General features: G+C 24.1%; 1 protein-coding gene across 1 annotated transcript in view; it reads right to left on the reverse strand.

Annotated features, from left to right (window-relative positions):
- LOC124427840 (neuroendocrine convertase 2) overlaps positions 1–20,026 on the reverse strand; it is a 34,747-nt gene that overhangs the window by 11,900 nt on the left and 2,821 nt on the right. Inside the window, exons 2-5 of the mRNA XM_046971203.1 lie at positions 9,540–9,644; positions 5,909–6,176; positions 3,380–3,417; positions 1,339–1,415 (exon numbers count right to left, since the gene is read on the reverse strand). Of these exons, the coding sequence (XP_046827159.1) occupies positions 1,339–1,415; positions 3,380–3,417; positions 5,909–6,176; positions 9,540–9,644 (488 nt within the window). The remainder of the gene's footprint in view (positions 1–1,338; positions 1,416–3,379; positions 3,418–5,908; positions 6,177–9,539; positions 9,645–20,026) is intronic.

Here is a 20,026-nt window from a genome sequence, read left to right on the forward strand (position 1 = left end):
TATTTTCAGCTTTTAAAACATTAAATGAATTTAATATGAATGTAAATATTTGTAAAAAATTTTTACTTTTTAAATGATTTTCTTTTTTTTTTTAATTTAAACGAAACGATAAAGTGCGATTGAAAAATTATTATTTGGATAATAATATTATTTATTTTAATAATGAAATATATTTATAAAAATGTTCCACGTCTATTATTAAAACGAATAATTTTAACAATCAAAGGAAAAGGAGAGATTATTATTATGGGAAAAAAAAAAAAGGAAAAATATGAAAGAGAATTAAAAATGTCAAATTTTTCTTAATAAACTTGTCATATTACGGATAATTTCAAATTGTCAAATGCAATCCAAAGATATATAAATTGATTTAAAATTTCGACTCGAATGATTTCTTTACGTAAATACAAAAATTGTGTGTTTGATCGAGCGAATAATATTAAGGATCGTTCGAACGATTACATAAATTTCTTCGAAGTTTCGTAAGTTTTATAATATATGTAAATAATTCTATATTTTCGTTGAAAACGAAGCAATTTTCTTATTTGATAGAAAAAATAATATTAACTCGAAACAATTTCCAACATTTCAATCTACTTTCCGGTAATAATAATTAAACAGAACCGTGAACTAATTATGGGAGCTTAATCAATGATTAGCGTTTAATTAACGTTGTTATGACGCTATAACGAAGAGTTTGTTCGAATTGATTTTGCCTGTGTATATATATACATATACATATATATCTTATTTTATATAAAATTATAAAAAAGAATATTTTTCTAATTTTTATAACAAAATAAGATATGTATATATGTACATAGATAAATATGTATATACATATTGCACGTAAATGCAAAAACATGTGTTCTATAATTTTTAAAATACTTTAGACAAATTTATATTAGTTTAACAAAACAATAATTTTCATTTATAATATATGTATGTGTATTACATTATGTGTGTGTGTTTGAATTTTCTTAAAAAATTTGACTGCTGTTATGTTTTGCCTGTAAATATATAAAACAATATTAATATAAAACAACAATAATTATAATAATAATAATATATAAAGAATGATATAAACAATATTAATAACATGTAGAGTAATTATTAATAGGAAAAATAATCTAAACGAATTTAAGCATAATATAAAATTATAGAAATAATATAGACAATATTAATAATATATAAAATTTGAAGTACCTACAAAATTGACTTTCAAAATAACAATCTCTAAAAAAAAAAAAAAAAAAAAAAAATTAATAAAAATTAAGATTCTAAAAAATGTTACAAAAAAAAGAATGAAATAATAAAATTACAAATAATTAAACTTACCTGTTAAACCAATCGTCCGTATATCTTGGATATGGAAATGGATCGTTACTGCTAAAATCGTAAGAAGCTTTAGCGTTCTGAAACATTCGAATCCACGTTTTCTCTGCGGTATAATATGTATCACATCATTTAAACAAGAAAAAAAATAAAAAAAAAAAGAAGAAAATAAAAGATAAAGTATTTCTTTCCTTTTCTTTTCTCTTTTATTTTACTTTATTTTTATTTTTTTTTTTTTCTTAGTATGGTACTATCGTTTGCAAAAATAAACGATGAAGTCTCAAAACGAGTCCATCAATTTGTACGAGGTACGCGTAGCTGAGTTTATCTCTTAGGAGACATTATTCATTGCGAAAGCGTAAAGCCCCTTAATGAACATTTGTTTAAGTCGAGCTCCTCTTTCTTGTCTTTCGATTTATTTTACGTGGACTTTAAATGTCTACCTTCTTTATCACAAATCAACTGTTCATACATTATCTCCAATGATATTATATATTACACATATAGGGTATAATCACTTTTATATAAATCATAAACGTTTAACGTATACAAATATGATACATTTGATAATTTATAAATATTATTTCATTGTTTGAACATTAAAATTAATTATTTTTATTACAATGAAATAAATGCAAGTTTTCGAAGGTACATATTTTTTTTTTTTTTTGTAAACGTAGAACATTATTAAATAATAATAAAAAGAATTATTATTTTGATTTTAATACTAATAATAAGATATCTATAAAAATGTATTGTTATCGAATAATTTTAATATTCGAAATTTAAACTTTTAATAATTATAAATATATATATATATAAAAATTATTGCATTATTTGATACAAATAAATAAATAAAAATATATAAATATATATTTATTATACTGTTATTTAATGATTTTATATTACTTGAAAAAAATAAAAAAAAGATTAAATGGAAAGTTAGAAAGTTTTCTAAGTTTAAGAAAAAAAAAAAGGAGAAAAGAAAAAAGAAATAAGTTCTAATTTTCTCTTCCTTCTAATTTAATCATTGTTTACTTTCTAGTTGGTTGATCAATTGAATAACAATTTTTAAAGATAATAATAAAGTTATGTTCGAATATAGAACCCGTCGTAACACATTGGTGTCTTTTATTCGAAAAGAAAAGGTCACGGTTATGAGAAAATTTGAATTTCATCGTGTCTTCGGTGTTATGCTAATGTAAAGATCATCGCTGAACATCAAAGGACGAGAGGGATGAGACGATAGAAGCCCAAAGAAATAGAGGAGAAGATATTTTGGGAGAACTAACGAGATGTTAAACGAACGATAGACAACGAGAGTGAAACTTTATAAAATTTGCTGAAGTTTCTTTTTAACTTATGCTAAAAGTCTATAAAAAGATTAAGTTATATCCTTGAAATTTCCTTCGAATATTTTTTCCCTCATAAAAGATTCGTTCGAAATATTTTTGTTGCAGCATGTCGTTAATAAATATTTTTTTATCGTTAATCGACATCGGATAAATATCGAATATCATCGTTTCAAATGAAATTTGGAAAAAAAAGTATTTCTCAAATTATATCGTTGAAATTTTTCTATACATTAAGAATTTTTCTTTACCGTGTACATTAAGAATTTCCAAGAGTAACAAGATAAAAGAAATACAATTACCGTGAATATTTTATTGAAAAAATAATATTTTGAAAAGAAGTATGTTTCTTGTGAATAAAATAAATTATTGCACAACATGTGTACAATGAATCAATGTATGTATATATATCAAAACTTTTTAGGATATAAAAAAAATTTCAAAGATATTAAAAAATAAAAAATACAATTTCTGTAAAAATTTTATTGAAAAAATAATATAAAAGTCATTGTATAATATCTTTTAAATACTAATATTTAAACATACTGTGTAAAGTCAGAAAAAGAAAAAAATTGATTTTTTTTTTTTTTTCAGAGAAAATGTAGAACATAAAAGAGAGAAAAATAAAGAGAGAAAAATGCTGAAAAAATATAGCTGAAGGATTAAAATAAGTAACGAGTATGTTTACTTACGTAGTTATATTTCAAGTCCGGGTGCATATAATCAACACCTGAAATAAAACAAAAAAATAATAAGAATATTGGTGCATTACAGAAATTGTCAATAATAATAATAATAATAATAATAATAATAATAATAATAATAATAATAATAATAATAATAATAGTACAAAAGAAAACGAAAAAAATAAACCGGTGAATTGGCATGACATTAAAAAAAAATTCATAATACCTCTAATAAGCATTTGAAAAATTTTATTTTCAATTGAATTATTCTTACAACTTTTTTTTTCACCAAACTTAGAATAATTCAAAAACATTTGAAATTAATTTATAAACTTTGTATATGCATACATCGAATATAATGTTTTCATTAAGAAACAATTTGCAACAAACTAATGTAGAGACTTGTTAAAAACTTATAGTGGAGAAGTTAAATAGAGTGAATTCAAATTTTTTTAGAAAAAAAAGAAGAAAAAAAACAAGAAAATATTGTACCATTCATATGCATGTCAACCGTAATGGAAATAATGCATACTCGTATACGACTTATGATCCATTGGATCTAGAAACTCGACGCTGACGTGTAGTTTACTCAGCGATGTTTGAACTTAATCGAGCTATCCTCTTGACAATTTTACTAAAAGCTTCAGTCCCGTATGTATTATATATATATATATATATATATATATATATGTATATTCTATTGATTCTATCTATCTTTATAATATATCGTTCGTTTTATTAATTAAAGGATTTGTTTATAAAATTAAAATGTAGATTTTCATTGATTAAGTAATATTAATTCAAATTGTTATTATTTATTAAAAAATGTCATACGATTGATATTATTAGTAATTCTCTTTGTCACTACCTCTTTCTCTCTTTATCATTTTTATATATAAATAATATAAAAGAATATTTATTAATTTTCTAAAATGCAATCTTTTTCATTTTATATGAATAAATAAAATAATTATTGAATGACCTATATCGTTTCAGCATATAAATACAAAGTTCCAAGAAAACATTAAAAAAAAAAAAAAAATAAATAAAAAGAAAAAGGGAGTGAAATATTTTGTAGACTATATTTCGTTATTATTGTTTATCTTACAGTATTAATTAAAAATTGTGTAGATAATGTTGTTTCTTTCATCATCGATAAATTTCGATTAAAGTTATTATTATTTATTATGATCATATGAAGTGTATGTGCATTTCGTAGGTTTGATAGTAATATTAATTTTATTAATTTTTATGTACATATATATATATATATATTTATATAAATAATGTAAACAAATGATTCCATTTTCTATATAAAAAAAAAAAAAACAAAAAAATAAAAATATTCATCGAATGTTGTATATTATTTCAACGGACAAGCAAATAATAAAGAATTTGTGAAAAATTATTTTAAAATGTTTAAAAAAAAACATTTTTATATTTCATACTTTATTGTTATTATTTATTTCCGTAACAAATTATTGTTTATTAAGATCCTTATCGGTGAAATATTCTGACTCAATTTCTTAGCTATTTAAGCTCACTATAAGTGTACTATGAAAACGAACATATATATATATATACATCATGTGTGTATGTGTATATATACATATATATATACACACATGAATATAATTGAAGTCGATCAGTTTTGACACATATATACGTGAGTATCGAAAGGTCGTATATAAAGAGACTCGAAAATAATTTCGTCACGTAATGAAACGATCTAGTGACGCTAACAAAGTAATTTGGTGGGAGCTTTACCAAAATCCTATTACTAGAAGAGAGAGAGAGAGATAGAGAGAGAAAGAGAGAGAGAGAGAGAGAACGCTTTTATCATGGATTACGCACACTACAGTACCTGTGTGTATAGATTAACTGGCATAAATTTCATTCTACGAGAGGGAAAGTCAATTATCTTATCTGTCTGTCCATCAACAACGTTCTCTGAAATATCTTCAACTAAAATTAAATGAAATGAAGAGGATAAGAATTTTAATGTGTTAACTGTTAGATTATATAATAAATCGATTATTTCATTCGTTATATCGATATATTCGTTTAATATTTTTTGTAACTTCTTTTCTTTTAAGATGAAAGACAAAAAGGAACTTTTAATACAACGAATACATTTTATTTATATAATTTCTCTTTTATAATTATCTCAGAAATGTTTATAATAATGTTTTTAAAATGAAATAACTTTTATTTATGTGTGTATGTGTATATATAAGTACATATTATACATATATTATAACTATTTCATATAAATATATATATATATATGTATATATAAATTTAATATAAATATATATATATATATATATATGTATATATAAATTTAATATAAATAATAAATAAAAATTTTTAATTAAAAATAAAAGGATTACTTTGTATGAATACGAAAAAAAAATATAGAAAATTAATTACTTTTTTCGATATTTGAATATTAATGAGAAATATGAAATATGAAATAATAAGAAATATGAAAGTAATAAATAATGATAATTAATTTTTGATAAACATTCTCACCGTCGTCCATAATAGCAGTGGTCACGTTTTTCCCAGTAACACCTTGTGCCCAGGCAGCTTCAACGTTGAGATCCAATTTAGGTTTACCACCATTCTGTCCAGTATTTTTTAAATACCATTGATATTGGAAGTAAGGATCCGTTGGATTTTTATTTGCTAAATTTGGTGAATTTTTAATCTCGTACAAGGAGGCAAGATTGTCCACGGTTAATGTATTGTAACCTCGCTTTACTCTTTTAAATCCAGGTTGTTGAACAGCTGTATGCACCTGCGAATCATTCGATATACATATATATATATATATATATATATATATATATATATATATATATATATATCTTGTATTCTCTGTTTTCTTTTCTTTTTCTTTTTCTTTTTCTTTTTCTTTCTTTTTTTTTTTTTAATCTGGAAAATTATACCATCATATATTATAAAGAAAATCTGATTGTAGAATGACACAGTTTCCTTTCTATAAAACATTAAAAGCATTGAAACCAGGTTACGTTACAACGAAGATACGTTAAGATTTATTATTCACGATGTTTCAAAGAAATTTGATATATACAGTATCTACTTATTATTTACTATAATTTTATATATTGAATAGAGAGATATTTATAATGAAGGATGCGATTAAATAATTGCCGAGTAATATAATATAACTGGGGAGTTGAAAGATGGAGTTGAACTTTTTTTTCATTAAGATTATTATGTCAATAACTGATATATTTGTTTAAAAAAAAATATATATATATATATGATAAAGAAGTGTAGATTAGATAAAAGCATTTTTTAATCTATAAAAAAGTGAAAAAATAGAACGACTTGATAGAAATATTAAACAAAAATTTTTAATAATTAAATGAAACGAAAAATGTTAAGATAATAAAAATTATTAGCAATTAACAATAAAAAAAAAAAACTTCTATCTCGATTGTAAGAGAAAGAGAGAGAAATACAGAAAAGAAAACAGTAGATAGTAATATAATAAAACAAAAATTGTCAAATACCAAAGTTACTATTTTATTAATATTAGAAAAAATAAATCAATTTGAGAAAGTAATAGGAAAAAAAAAGAAAACAAAAAAAACAACAAAAATTATAAATAGTCAAATATACTAAATTGTTATTAAAATAATATAAATAAATAGTAGATAAAAATGATGATAAATAATTAATCTAATTGATGATTTTGACAAGTGAAATAAAATGTTATCCCATGATAAAATTCTTAAAGTAAAAGAACAATTAGTGAAATGCTACGTGAGATATTTCCAATGTCCTTAGAAATGGCAATCGATTTTTTATTAGCATGATTTGATAAAAATGTTCAAGCCGGCAAATTGATTTCATTAGATCATCAACAAAACGATGAATATTAAAAAACAACTATGAGGAGAGATAATCTTCTTTATCTATCTATCTATCTAACTATTTATCTAACCATCTACCTATCTACTCATCTATCTATCTATCTATCTATCTATCTGTCTATCTATCTGAATCATTTGAGCTGACAATAATTGTGATCGATTTGTTCGTCCGTTGAAATGAAATTTCTCTCTCGTCCTTCTGCGCAGGAACGTTCTATTTTACAAAATTCGTATTGAGCTACGATAATCAATGTTACATCTTCTGTCCTAAAAAACGAACCAATAAAAATCTAAATGTTCAAATACTCCAAAAAACATATTATGGACGATTATATCATATATGAAAAATAAAATGAATAAATAAAATTAAAAAAAAAATTGCCATGTATGATATATCATAGAGATTGATTGGCCATCTCATGCCATGAGAAAATTCCATAATCACGTTGTACGAATATTCGTGAGATGTTGGAAGGAACCTGCATCGTGAAATATTGAAATTCAGTAAGTAGTTGACTCCAGGCTTCATAGGGGAGACTAGAAAATCGTATTTTATCGCACGCATCTTTTCTCGTGCTCGAGGAGGGTTTCACTTGTCATAATCGCTAGGAAGAGTGAAACGGCTTCGCCTCTAGCGCAACAGCTATCGCGGCTTCTATTTATTATTCACGATGCTACGACAGAAAAGTTCACTGAAGAGGTTACATACAGGGTGTCCCGAAATAACTGAGATGTTAATTAAATTATACTTTTTTTCCCAAATAGTTTTATAAAATAAACTTATTCGATAGTATATATATATATATATATATATATATATATATATATATATATTTGTGTATATTGTATATATAAATATATGTATATATTTATATAAATAAAATATTTAAAAAAGGATAATCATAAGATAATATATTTCGTTATATATATATATATATATATATTGATTAATTACAAAAAAATCATTGATATTATTAATAATAAATATATCCTGTTTAATAAAAAAAGAAAAGAAGTGGTATTATCTGAATAATAAATAGTAGTAATATTAAATTTAAAAAAAAAATTGGAAATACTTTTATAATAAATATTAATGATATTTAATAAAAAAAAAAGTTAATATTCTTATATAAAATAAATATTACTAATAATTATATCGAATTAACTTAGAACATTTAGTTTATTTAGAACATTTTGTTTAATAAATACTTTAGACAAATCTAGTTGTCAATCAATATTGTACACTCTTTAAGAACTCCGTCAGATATTTTTTTTTTCTTTCAACGCCCCGTATAAAAAAGTACTCGGAGAACGTTCGCCATAGGGCGCTCCACTTATGTTTTATTGCTCCTCACCCCCGACGAAAATCGTATACCCTGCTGTGCACGACGTTACGCAATCATGTCGATGAAAAAAAAAAAAGAAAGAAAAGAAAAAGAAGAGAAAAAAGTATTGTATAACGAAAACACAGAAAAGAGGATTGTGATCTAGAAGAACGTTTATGTGAGCCATAATGGCATTCAATTTCTCATTCAACGAAATTCATTTTAAGGCACATTGATATGCATATATGTACGTGTGAAAAAGAAAATAGTAATTTTTTATATACTGTATTAATTATTCAATTGATGTCATTTTAATCATATAAAAAAAAGGACTTAGAACATTTTATCGAATTGTTAAAGAATTTCTCTATTGTTATAAATTACATAAAAAAAAAAAAAAAAAATATCTAATAAATTATTTTATATTTAATTTAATAATAATAATTTAAATCTCACATAAACTGTATAATATCGAATAGTTCAATTGTTTTGTAATATAATATTGTAAAATATATATGTAAACAAAAATCTATACGAATAATATAAATGTGAAAAATTTATTTTGTTAAATATTCAATAGAATTTTATTAAAACAAATAGAATTTTAGTAATACATATATATATTAAATATAATATATAAAGTACATATATATATATATATATATATATATATATATATTAAAAAAAAAAAAAGAAAAAAAATAAGTTTTATTTCTAATAATAATTTCAAAGTAATAAAACACTATATAAAATTCTATGACGTCATCGTCTTTTATCACGTAATATCGTTAACTAATAACACGGATAAATTACTTAGTTAGTTCAATAGAAATGGAAAGTTATACTCTGAAAGTATAGATTGAGGTTCACGACGTTACTAACTTATAATAACTTAATTAATGAACTTTGAAGGAAGTGTTAAACGTTACTCACCAATGGGTCTACCTTCAAACGTCGCATATGTGGTACGGATCTTTTACTCCGTGCATGTGGTAGAGCTTTGTGAACGAAATGATATTCCATTTGACTTCCTAGGATCTGCAAAAAAAAAAACAAAAAAACAAAAAAGTAAAATACATATACATTATTCATTATTCGTAATTAATAAAAAATTTAATTAATCGATAGTCACAAAAAGTACAATTATCAAATTTATTTTCTTTTAATATTCGTTAACGAAGAACAATTATTTCGTTTTTTTTTCTTCTTTCTTTTCCCGAGTAAATCACAAGTAAATATTATGCATCATAAATGGTATGAAAAAAAAAAAATATGTTCATTTGTATTAAAAATTTACTGTTAGAATTATATTAATTATTATATGTATTCAGAATAAGAAAGAAAATATTAAGATTCCTCTCAATTTTTCTATAAATTTTATTTTATATTATATTTGAATAATTTTTGTATCCATCAAATCGAAACATCAATCGTTAGCAATTTTATCGAATGCCATTATCATTGTTCCAAAGCAAGATGTTCCACTTCAGTATGCAATTTACTTGGATGATGACCTATTATTCATATTCAACCACGAGTTGCTGCCATTCGAGGTTCGAATAGTAAATTGGTTCCGAATAATACATACAAATTTAAGTACTTGATAGGAGTATACCCGACAGTTATATACCAATTAAATATATGTGAATTTGACGAGTATATGTAACAAGTAACAAGTAATGTAACAAGTTAACAATTGTTTTACGAAAATATCAAAAAAAAAAAAAGTTTACAAGAATAAATATAAAGATTGTGAAAACAATGAAATAAATTTTATCGTTAAATAATTTCTATTTCATTATACATTAATTAATAACATTTTTATTGTCGTATAATAAATTACTGAACGAGTAATTTATGAACGAGTTTTATAACTATAAAAAAAAAGAAAAAAAAAAAAGTAATAAAACTAAAGGGACTCTAAGTTATAAAATATTATATTAAATTGACCAATAAATAATATCAAAAAAAAATTGTTGGATATTTTATATCGAAAATAAACAACACTGTATTTTCATTTCATTTTATATAGAAAGATACTATATTATATATTATACTATACTGTATTATACTATACTATACTTTCATTAAAAATTATTATACTATTTCATATATATGTATACACACATATTCGTGTATGTACATATATATATATATATATATATATATATATATATATACATATAAAAAGAAAAAACGTAATAAATTTTACAAGAAGGACAATCGTAATTCTTAGGTTTTAATGTTACATTTTTATGTAACATTCTTCTTCAATAACGAAAATGTTTCCCAAAGCGTTCATTCTTCTTGACAAAAATAAAACTTAAAAAAATGTAGGCACTCTCTTGGAGTGTCGTAACGCTGAAACACCTCCATTTCCCATCATGCTATATAACAGAAAAGACGGAACTCGTTTCAACGAGTTCACGTCGTCGTTTGGCGAAATTTAATTTCCCTCAACGCCGTCTTCGTATTCAACTTCGTTGAAAGATCTTCGTTCTATATGTATGTACATAGATAGAAAACGATTCGCACGATAAAATGAAATGAAAGCGTAATGAAAAAAAAAAAAATATAGACAACAATATATAGCCAATAAAAGTTTATAGAATAATATTTTGATACCGCTTAATCTCCCATTTCATTTTACGATTATAATATCAAGTATGATATCAATATAACTCAATTGTAAGATTTTTTATATTAATCAAATCGTTTCGCAAAAGAAAAATTATTTCGAATTACAAAAAAAAAGAGAGAGAGAGAGAAAGAGAAAGAAAATAAACTACATTTTTTATTTGTTTATAATTTTTGTTATAATTAAGATTCAAAATATAAATAATATATATATATATATATATATATATATATATATGATTTAGCAAATATATTATACATATAAATAGATGTCCTTCAATCAGCTGATAGAAATAACAGATAACAGTGAATAAAAGTTAGATAACACAGCTAATAATGTATCGTTATATTAAATAAATTGATATATATAGGATATTTATAAAAATTTATTCGAATTAAAAATGAAATTATTTAAATATACACGTTTAATTTATAAAAGAAAATATTTCAAACGTTTGAATTAAAATTATTTACATTTTAATTGCAGTATAAAATTTTCTTTTATTAAAAATTAAAAATTTTAAATAATATGATGTTAATTATTAGATAAATGAACATTTATTTATAATTTTGATTATATATGTACAATTTGTTTTGATGATCAAGATAAATTAGTTTTCCAATGTGGATCACGAAAAAAGAAAAAGAAAAAGAAAAAAAGAAGAAATATGTCTGATAATCTAATTATTTCTAATGATTTCTCTTTCTCTGCTTATCGTAGGTCTTAACTAACCAATGTAATTTGTTCGAAAGTGCTGAGCGAAAGGTCGAATAACATCGACACGAAAGAGAAATTCTTCTTATCGATAATCGATGAATCGAAAATACGTATCTTTCCTTCGTTCAAGTTTTCTAAGACGAAATGAAATTATTTCAATGAATAATTTAACTTTCGCATTGATTTCCAAATAATTTTTATACACATATATATATATATTATACACATATTTTACACACACACACACACACACACATATATATATTATATACATATTTTATACACATGTATATGTAAGTTAATGTTTTTTTTTGTAATATTTTCTTCAAAAATTTTATATTAATATTTTTGATATTGAACCTAATCGAGATTAACGTAACCATGAACGAAGGTCAACCTTAATAATCCTTTCCTCTCACGAAATATAAACTTTTCCGAAAGTTTCACGATAAAATTATTACTTACTCGAAAGTTTTACAAAACTTGTGGAAACACGTTTCGCATCATATTACACGTATAATGAGCGAGAAAGAAAGAGAAAAAAGGGGAGAGAGAGAGAGAGAGACTTAAAGAGAAAGAGAAAAAAAAGTTTATACCGTATTACAACTTTTTCTTCTAATAGTAAGTTATTGACTCTCAATACTTCATCTATTTACGATAATATCTCCTTAGTGGCCTACGATGTAAATGCGAATAAAAAATGCCTGAAATGCATCCAATCAAATTTCTAGAATCACATTGGTTTCTCTCTCTCTCTCTCTCTCTCTCTCTCCCTCTCTCTTTGTTTCTCTGTAAAAAAATATGTGCATAAAAGGAATACCTCAACAGTGATTCTCTATTGAAATTAATTAAATAGTAAAGTTCTTTGCTGTATCAAATCAATAATACGATAAATTATGCAAGGCATGTCTCGTATAAGAGTGAAAAAAAAATATATAAAACGAAAAGAATTAAATCGCTATGTCCCTTTAATTAATCGGATCATTGCAAATAAATGTAAATTATTTTCTTTAAAATATTTTTTACAAAATTTATAATAAAAAATATCAATGTTCCTCGCAATAATATTGATATCGTTATTTTCTCTAATGCATTATTTTACGTACAAATATGTAATAGATATTTTATAATAATAATAACAATAATAATACATTTCTTTCTCTTATTTTTTTTTCTTTTTTTTTTTCGAAATAACTCAATAAAATTTACTTCAATTGTTCATTTAACTTTGAAATAAGAGTTGTGGCATCGTCTTTCACTGGACCAATCGTAGAAATGCATTTATAAACGAAGAAACTACCTACGTAGTTAGTTCAAGTTCGTTTCATAATACAAACTGGACGACGCGATTCTATGAAGACGATATTACTACTTGGAACGTCATCTCTTCCGTTTCGTTCACTGTGCGAGAAAGTATCGTTATCTGTCGATGCCAGACAGTTTTTGTGTCGCTTCTCTTCGCACGGAAAACCGATACGGGTCGTGGCATACTTTGGTGTTCGTTCGTATAGAATATCGTTGTGTTGTAACATCCTAACCAACTACGATACCCGAGATCTCAAAGCTCGTTCGCTTTCCCTCATATTTTTCTATATATATATATAAAAAAAAAAAGAAAAAAAATAGAGAGAGATAGCTTTCAATATGGCTACAAAAAAATTATATTAATCTATTTTCTTTAGATTATAATATTACGAAGTGAAATTATGTAATGTTTTAATAATAACATTACTTTGTAATTTTTATATTTGGAAGAAAATTTAAAATCAATTTTCTCTTTTGTTTTTTTTTTTTTACGAGAATTATGTTCCTTTATTTTTTTTAAGATAAAATAAGAAATATATGTTTATATTGTTAAAATATTTGCCTACATCTTTTGATACAATATCGATCGATTCTCTCATATTTTTCTATAAAACAAGATGACTGACTTTCAATATGGCCGAGAAAAACGATCCAACGCCATTTTTTTATTTATTTATTCTAATAACATGCATTATTATTCACGTTTTTATATAATTTATATCTATTTGATTATAATATCGACAAGATAAAATAAAAATATATATTTATGTAATTAAAACATTAAAACGTGTGATACAAGATCGATCGAGGGAATCAAATATCAAAGTTATTAATTAATTCGAATAAAATATATAAAAAATTACAGGAAAATAATATTAATGCTTTACTTTAGATCCGTGGCAATTTCGACCGCAATTATCTATCTCGAGAGATAAGGTTAACACCTCGTCATTGAGGATTATCCAATGTCAAACCATAATGTCAAATGTCATGTAAATGAGTGCATGCGTAGATAAACGTAGGTAATAAATTATAGGGAACATATTTGTAAGGGAAATGTAATTGATAATAAGAGTAATTAACTAAAACAATATTGAATTAATATAATAATACTGAAGTAATTTTCCGAAAGAAAAAGAGAGAGAGAGAGAGAGAGAGAGAGAAGAATAAAAATTAAAGTAAAACAAGGAGACAAAAATTGCTGATTTTTATCGAAATCTGAGAACATACAAAAAAAAAAGAGATCTAACATATATTAAATTATTAATAAAAAATTTGATTATAATAAGTTCTTTGTTTACCAAATTCATAAAAACGTCCTGAGATACTGAAAAATGATTGATCGAAAATTACAACAGCCATGGCACGTGATCATCCATCAAAATCATTCGCCATTTTTAAATGCCATCGATAACAATCTCGTTTCATTCTAAATAAAATTGGACGATTAGATTTTCCTTCGTTCTCGTTGTAAATATAAAAGATAGAAAAAAAAAAAAGAAAAAAAGAAGAGTCATAATTTTCTCATAATAAATCTAAACAGTTGTCGTAAAATTTTGTGGAAGAGTACCATTAACCATGTTTATGATCAACATCGTAAAATAGACATTCCCATCGGTCACAAACGGTAATAAGATGGGAAGTAAAAATAAAATCCATCTCGGCTCTCTTTTACACCATCTCTAATGGCTTTATCCCCAGCTTTCATGGTACGACGCTAAACAGTGGGATTAAGGAGAGTCACGAAGAAAAAAAAAAGGTAAAAAAAGAAAAAAAAGGAAGAAAATAAGTTAGTATAAGAAGCCTCGCAATTAATTCCCCTTTAGATAAAAATCTTTTACGATTGACAGATTGTATATTGATCAAGATAAATAAAATAAGACTTTTTCAAAAATATTTGAAATATTTCATGTAATACCTTCACGTTAATACATTTTGCGAAAGTAACGTAATGAATTATATATGTGTGATAAATTTTATGACAATTGGAAATATTATATAATATTAATTCATTCGTACGAATGATTTTACATTAAAGAAATATTTACTATTAACTATCAAGAAGTATGTAATAATTGATAATAATCGATTGATTAGATATATAAATACGTAATTGAATAATTGGAAGTAACTTTAAATTGTTCGTACAAAAAAATATCAATAAGAAATATCATCAATCATTTATCTTTTTCACGTTTATTTCACGATCACAATTTAAATCAAGATGCAATTAATTGTAAATGATCCATCGTGGAAATTTTGTTTTCAGATAAGCTTTCTTTTTTGAATTTAATTTTCTTTTATCTTATGTTAGAATATAGCTATCTCTCTCTTTTCTCAGACATTCTCTTATTAATGGAAAGAAAACTTGAATATGGAAATCATTTTAGAGAAACATTTTTTTGTTTTTTTCTTTTTACTTGAAGTAATAATATTTTCTCTCTATCTTTCTCTCTCTCTTTCCTCCTAAATCAAACGATCGCATGCCAAACAAAATCTCACACCCCTCCGGCCCGTTAATCCCGTTTGGATTCGCCTACACTCGGTTGTATAATCCAATTAAAATGTGTCTGTGAGGTACGTGACAAGAATCACTAACTATAATACACGAATATTTAAAAACACTGTTCTTGTCTCTCTCTCTCTCTCTCTCTCTCTCTCTCTCTCTCTCTCTCTCTCTCTCTCTCTCTCTCTCTCTCTCTCTCTGACAAGATTATACATTAAAAAATATCATACAACATAGGGTTAATCGCTCTTAACAATCTGGATTTAGTTACTCATTCTACAAAAAAAAAAAGAAACAAATTTTATATTTTATTGAGTGATTTATTTCTATCTTTTCTATTTTTTTTTCATTTTTCTTTTTTTTTTTTTCTTTTTTATTTTTATTCATCGTGATGCCTGCGTTAATCTGATCGTTATCTTCTTTCCTACGGTCGTGTTACGTTAAGTACCGTTACGTCAATAGAGATAAGTATCGATGAGAAACTTTATGTAACGTCGTGGGTTTATGCAAAAACAAGAACATAAGGTTATAATAATTTTACCTATGGAAATAACACGATTAGGTTATTTACTTTCTGTATGTTCGTGTATGTGTCTCTGCCTCCGTATTTGTGTACGTTTGTGTAAAAGCTTCTATCATCTACATAACTACATAAAGTTAGACAAAAAATAAAAGGGAAGCTTTTCGAAGGTATGGCTGCTCTACTCTTTGCTCTGCTCGGCACTGCTCTTATATTTTACGTGAAATATAGAGTTACTTGGTTAAACGGATTATTAAATTATAGTGTTTTACTGAGTGAAAACTGGTTCCCTTTTATTTCGAGAGACAATAAGTAAGGAGAAAAAAGAAAATTTAACTTTAATATTAAACTAAAAAATGAGATTTGTAATTTTTTAAATTATAGTTAATAATGTCGATCAGGTGTTATACCTTAAGAATCGTTGTTATAGAAAATAAAAAAAAAAAGAAATAAATAAATAAAAAAAATCATGTTGAATGTTACTTAAAAATTTAACCTATTACTATGAAATAAGTTTTGTAATAATTTTTAGAATTATAGTTTATGATATCGTTCAGAGATAATACTATGAGAATCACCGATATAGAAAAAAAATATATTAAACTGTTACTAATATTGTGAAACATTGTCTTATTTTATACGCATTTTTTTAAATAAATCAAATTATTACAGAGAGTCTAATTTTCTTTCAAACAAATTGTTTATAATGATATTAAGAATTTATTATTATTAAGTCTTTTGAATTTTCACGTTCATCGTAACATTAACGAATTTCGATTTATCCAATTAAACTTTGAAATTGTTTTTGAAGAATAGCCTGTAGAAAAAAAGAAAAAAACAGGAAAAAGAAAAAGAAAAAAGGACAAGAAGAAGAAGAAGAGAAAAAAGAGAGAGAGAAATAACACATTCCCCAACAAAAGTAAAATTAACTTGAAAACTATGTGCCAACGAACAAGTTTATAGTCAAATAGTAGAGGGGAGAGATTAGGTAAGCTAGAGAGTAACGATCGGTGGCTGTAACTTTGTAAAAGCAATTTTCCGGCGGCGATTTAAGTGCATAAATCGAGTATACATTTTCTACGCAATTTCCCTGACAACAAATATATATCATAAAATGTATATAAATTTTCAGATGATATCAAAAGTCAATCACAATTCTCCTAGTATTTTTAAGATCATTTTGTTTCGTAAAAAAGTTTGTATACTTGTAGTTCTACGATTTAAAAAAAAAAAATAAAAAAAAACAGACTAAACAGTCTTGGAAAAGATTAAATTAATTGTTTTTGAAATCATTTAGAATCTTTTGACTCACTCCTTTTTGTTTTTGTATTATATATGTGTATATAATGCATAATTGTATATGAATTAACCATTTATTTTATAACGATTAAATGAAACAATAATTCAAAAATACAAATAAATATATATATATATATATATCTATTATATGTAAAAATAGATCAAGAATATTTTACAATTTTTAGAAATAAATAACAAAATCAGAAGAAAAGAAAAAAAGACAGGGGAAAAGAAAAAGATAAGTAAAGTTCAATCGTTCTACATCTATTGAGTTTACGAAAAAAAAAGAGAACAAAAGAAAAAAGAAAAACAAAAAACAGAATCAAAATTGGTTCGATATTCACTTCGCACGTTGCTTTGATCATCACGAAAAAGGGAATATTTACTGACATTTACATGAGCAAGAATCTTTTGCTTAAACGCGTTTCCGAAGAAAACTATAGAACAAACGTGTTAAATCAGTGGTTCTCAAACTTGTCTATCATCGAAAATCCTTTGTAATATATTAAAAAAAATTTCTACTATTCCATAATTCATATTGTATTTTGAAGAGCACTTTGAGAAACACTGTGCAAAGTGAACACCAGAGATAATACGTTTTATTTCATCGATCCATTAGGAAAATGAATTTTCAATATCTTTTTATTTTTTATTTATTTATTTATTTTGTTGTTTTTTTTTTTATAAATATTATCAGAGAGGAAATTAATAACGATTTTAGTAGCATCAAGACACGTAATCGAGATGCACTCTACAAAATGAGATAGCTTCATCGTTAATTTTGTTTGAATTTTAGCAAGCGTTTCAATGTTTTATGCGGGTTATGTATTCTGAAAAGTTTATTGGCCTTTGTTTTATTTTAAGCATGTTGCATATAGTAACTATCGATTCATTAGTATGGTCAACAGATCGATTTAAAATATATACTTTAAATACTCATGTATTTGTACAAAACTATGCTCGAATATATACAAAGTATATATATGTATATATATATATATATTTAATATATATATATTTAATATATATATATTTAATATATATATATATATACTTATTATATTTAATATATATATATATATATATATATATATATATATTTAATATATATATATATACTTATTATATTTAATATATATATATATATATATATATATATATATATATATATATATTAAATACAATATAATACGTATATCTATTGAATTGAGAAATAAATTCTTAAAGTTCTTGAATATTTTTAACTTATCTCATTCAACTTCGACTTTAATTACGAACTTGTGTCGAGTGAAGTTATTAAAAACAAAACATAACAAAAAAAAAAAAGAAAAAATTAGTATTCTTTAATTATTGGAAACTCGATCGAAAAGCTTCATTCATAAAGACATAAAGGAATATAATCTTCAGGACGACAATCTTCAAAGGAGTAATATTAAAATGATTCCACTAGGGAAGTCTTTTCTTTTTAATTTAAAAAATTTTCTTTATTCTCTGATAAATTAATTACGTCATCGAATATATTACTATGATTGTAAAGTAATAATACATGAAAGTCTTTAAAATAAATAAATAAAAAATAATTATAAACATTGATATATAAAAACATTATATTTGATAATTATTATTAAATATTTCTATAAATTATTGTTAAATATTTCTATCTTTTTATATACATTATATATATATATATAATTTTTTTTTGTTTAATATATTAATTTTATCACAAATAAATTATTCAATCAAATAAAATATTTATCTGAATATTTTCTTCTTTATTAATTTTAATACGTTTAGAGTACACGTGTAATATGTAAAAATAAATACGTGAAATTTGATAAATAAATTCTTAAACGATATTCGTCAGCAAGAGAAATTGGCGATAACGACTCGTAAACATACATACATACACACACACATACGCACGCACGAACGCACACATATATACATATACACGTATAAACGTACGTATGTATATAGAAACAGTCATTTCTTGAATAAACATCGTTCCTTCAAGAACGACCAACGTTACGTAGTTGATTTCCATTCGAGTATTCTATTTGTTCTCCGTATATTTCTAAGATATACTTCGATATATCGTACATTTAATCATCGATGGATCGATATTTTCCACGTGATGGCATCTTTTCTTTCAAAACGATGTGCGCAGGTGTAGCAAGTGACTTAACGAGATCACTTTTCATTCCATTATCGACTTAGCATCATCTAAGGATCTTTATATGCAGACAACTTTTACACGTGTTGCGTTACACCACAGTGGTTCTCTAATTTTTATATCACAAAATCTTATGCGTTAAGTATCCTTTTTCTTTTTCTTTAAATTATATCAAATCGTTTTATTTTATTTCTTTTTTTTTTTCTTTATTTCATTTTTCGAAGATAATATCAATTCAATTGAACGAGTTTATATTTTAAAA

Source organism: Vespa crabro, chromosome 11 (assembly GCF_910589235.1).
Source record: "Vespa crabro chromosome 11, iyVesCrab1.2, whole genome shotgun sequence".
Classification (NCBI taxonomy): domain Eukaryota; kingdom Metazoa; phylum Arthropoda; class Insecta; order Hymenoptera; family Vespidae; genus Vespa; species Vespa crabro.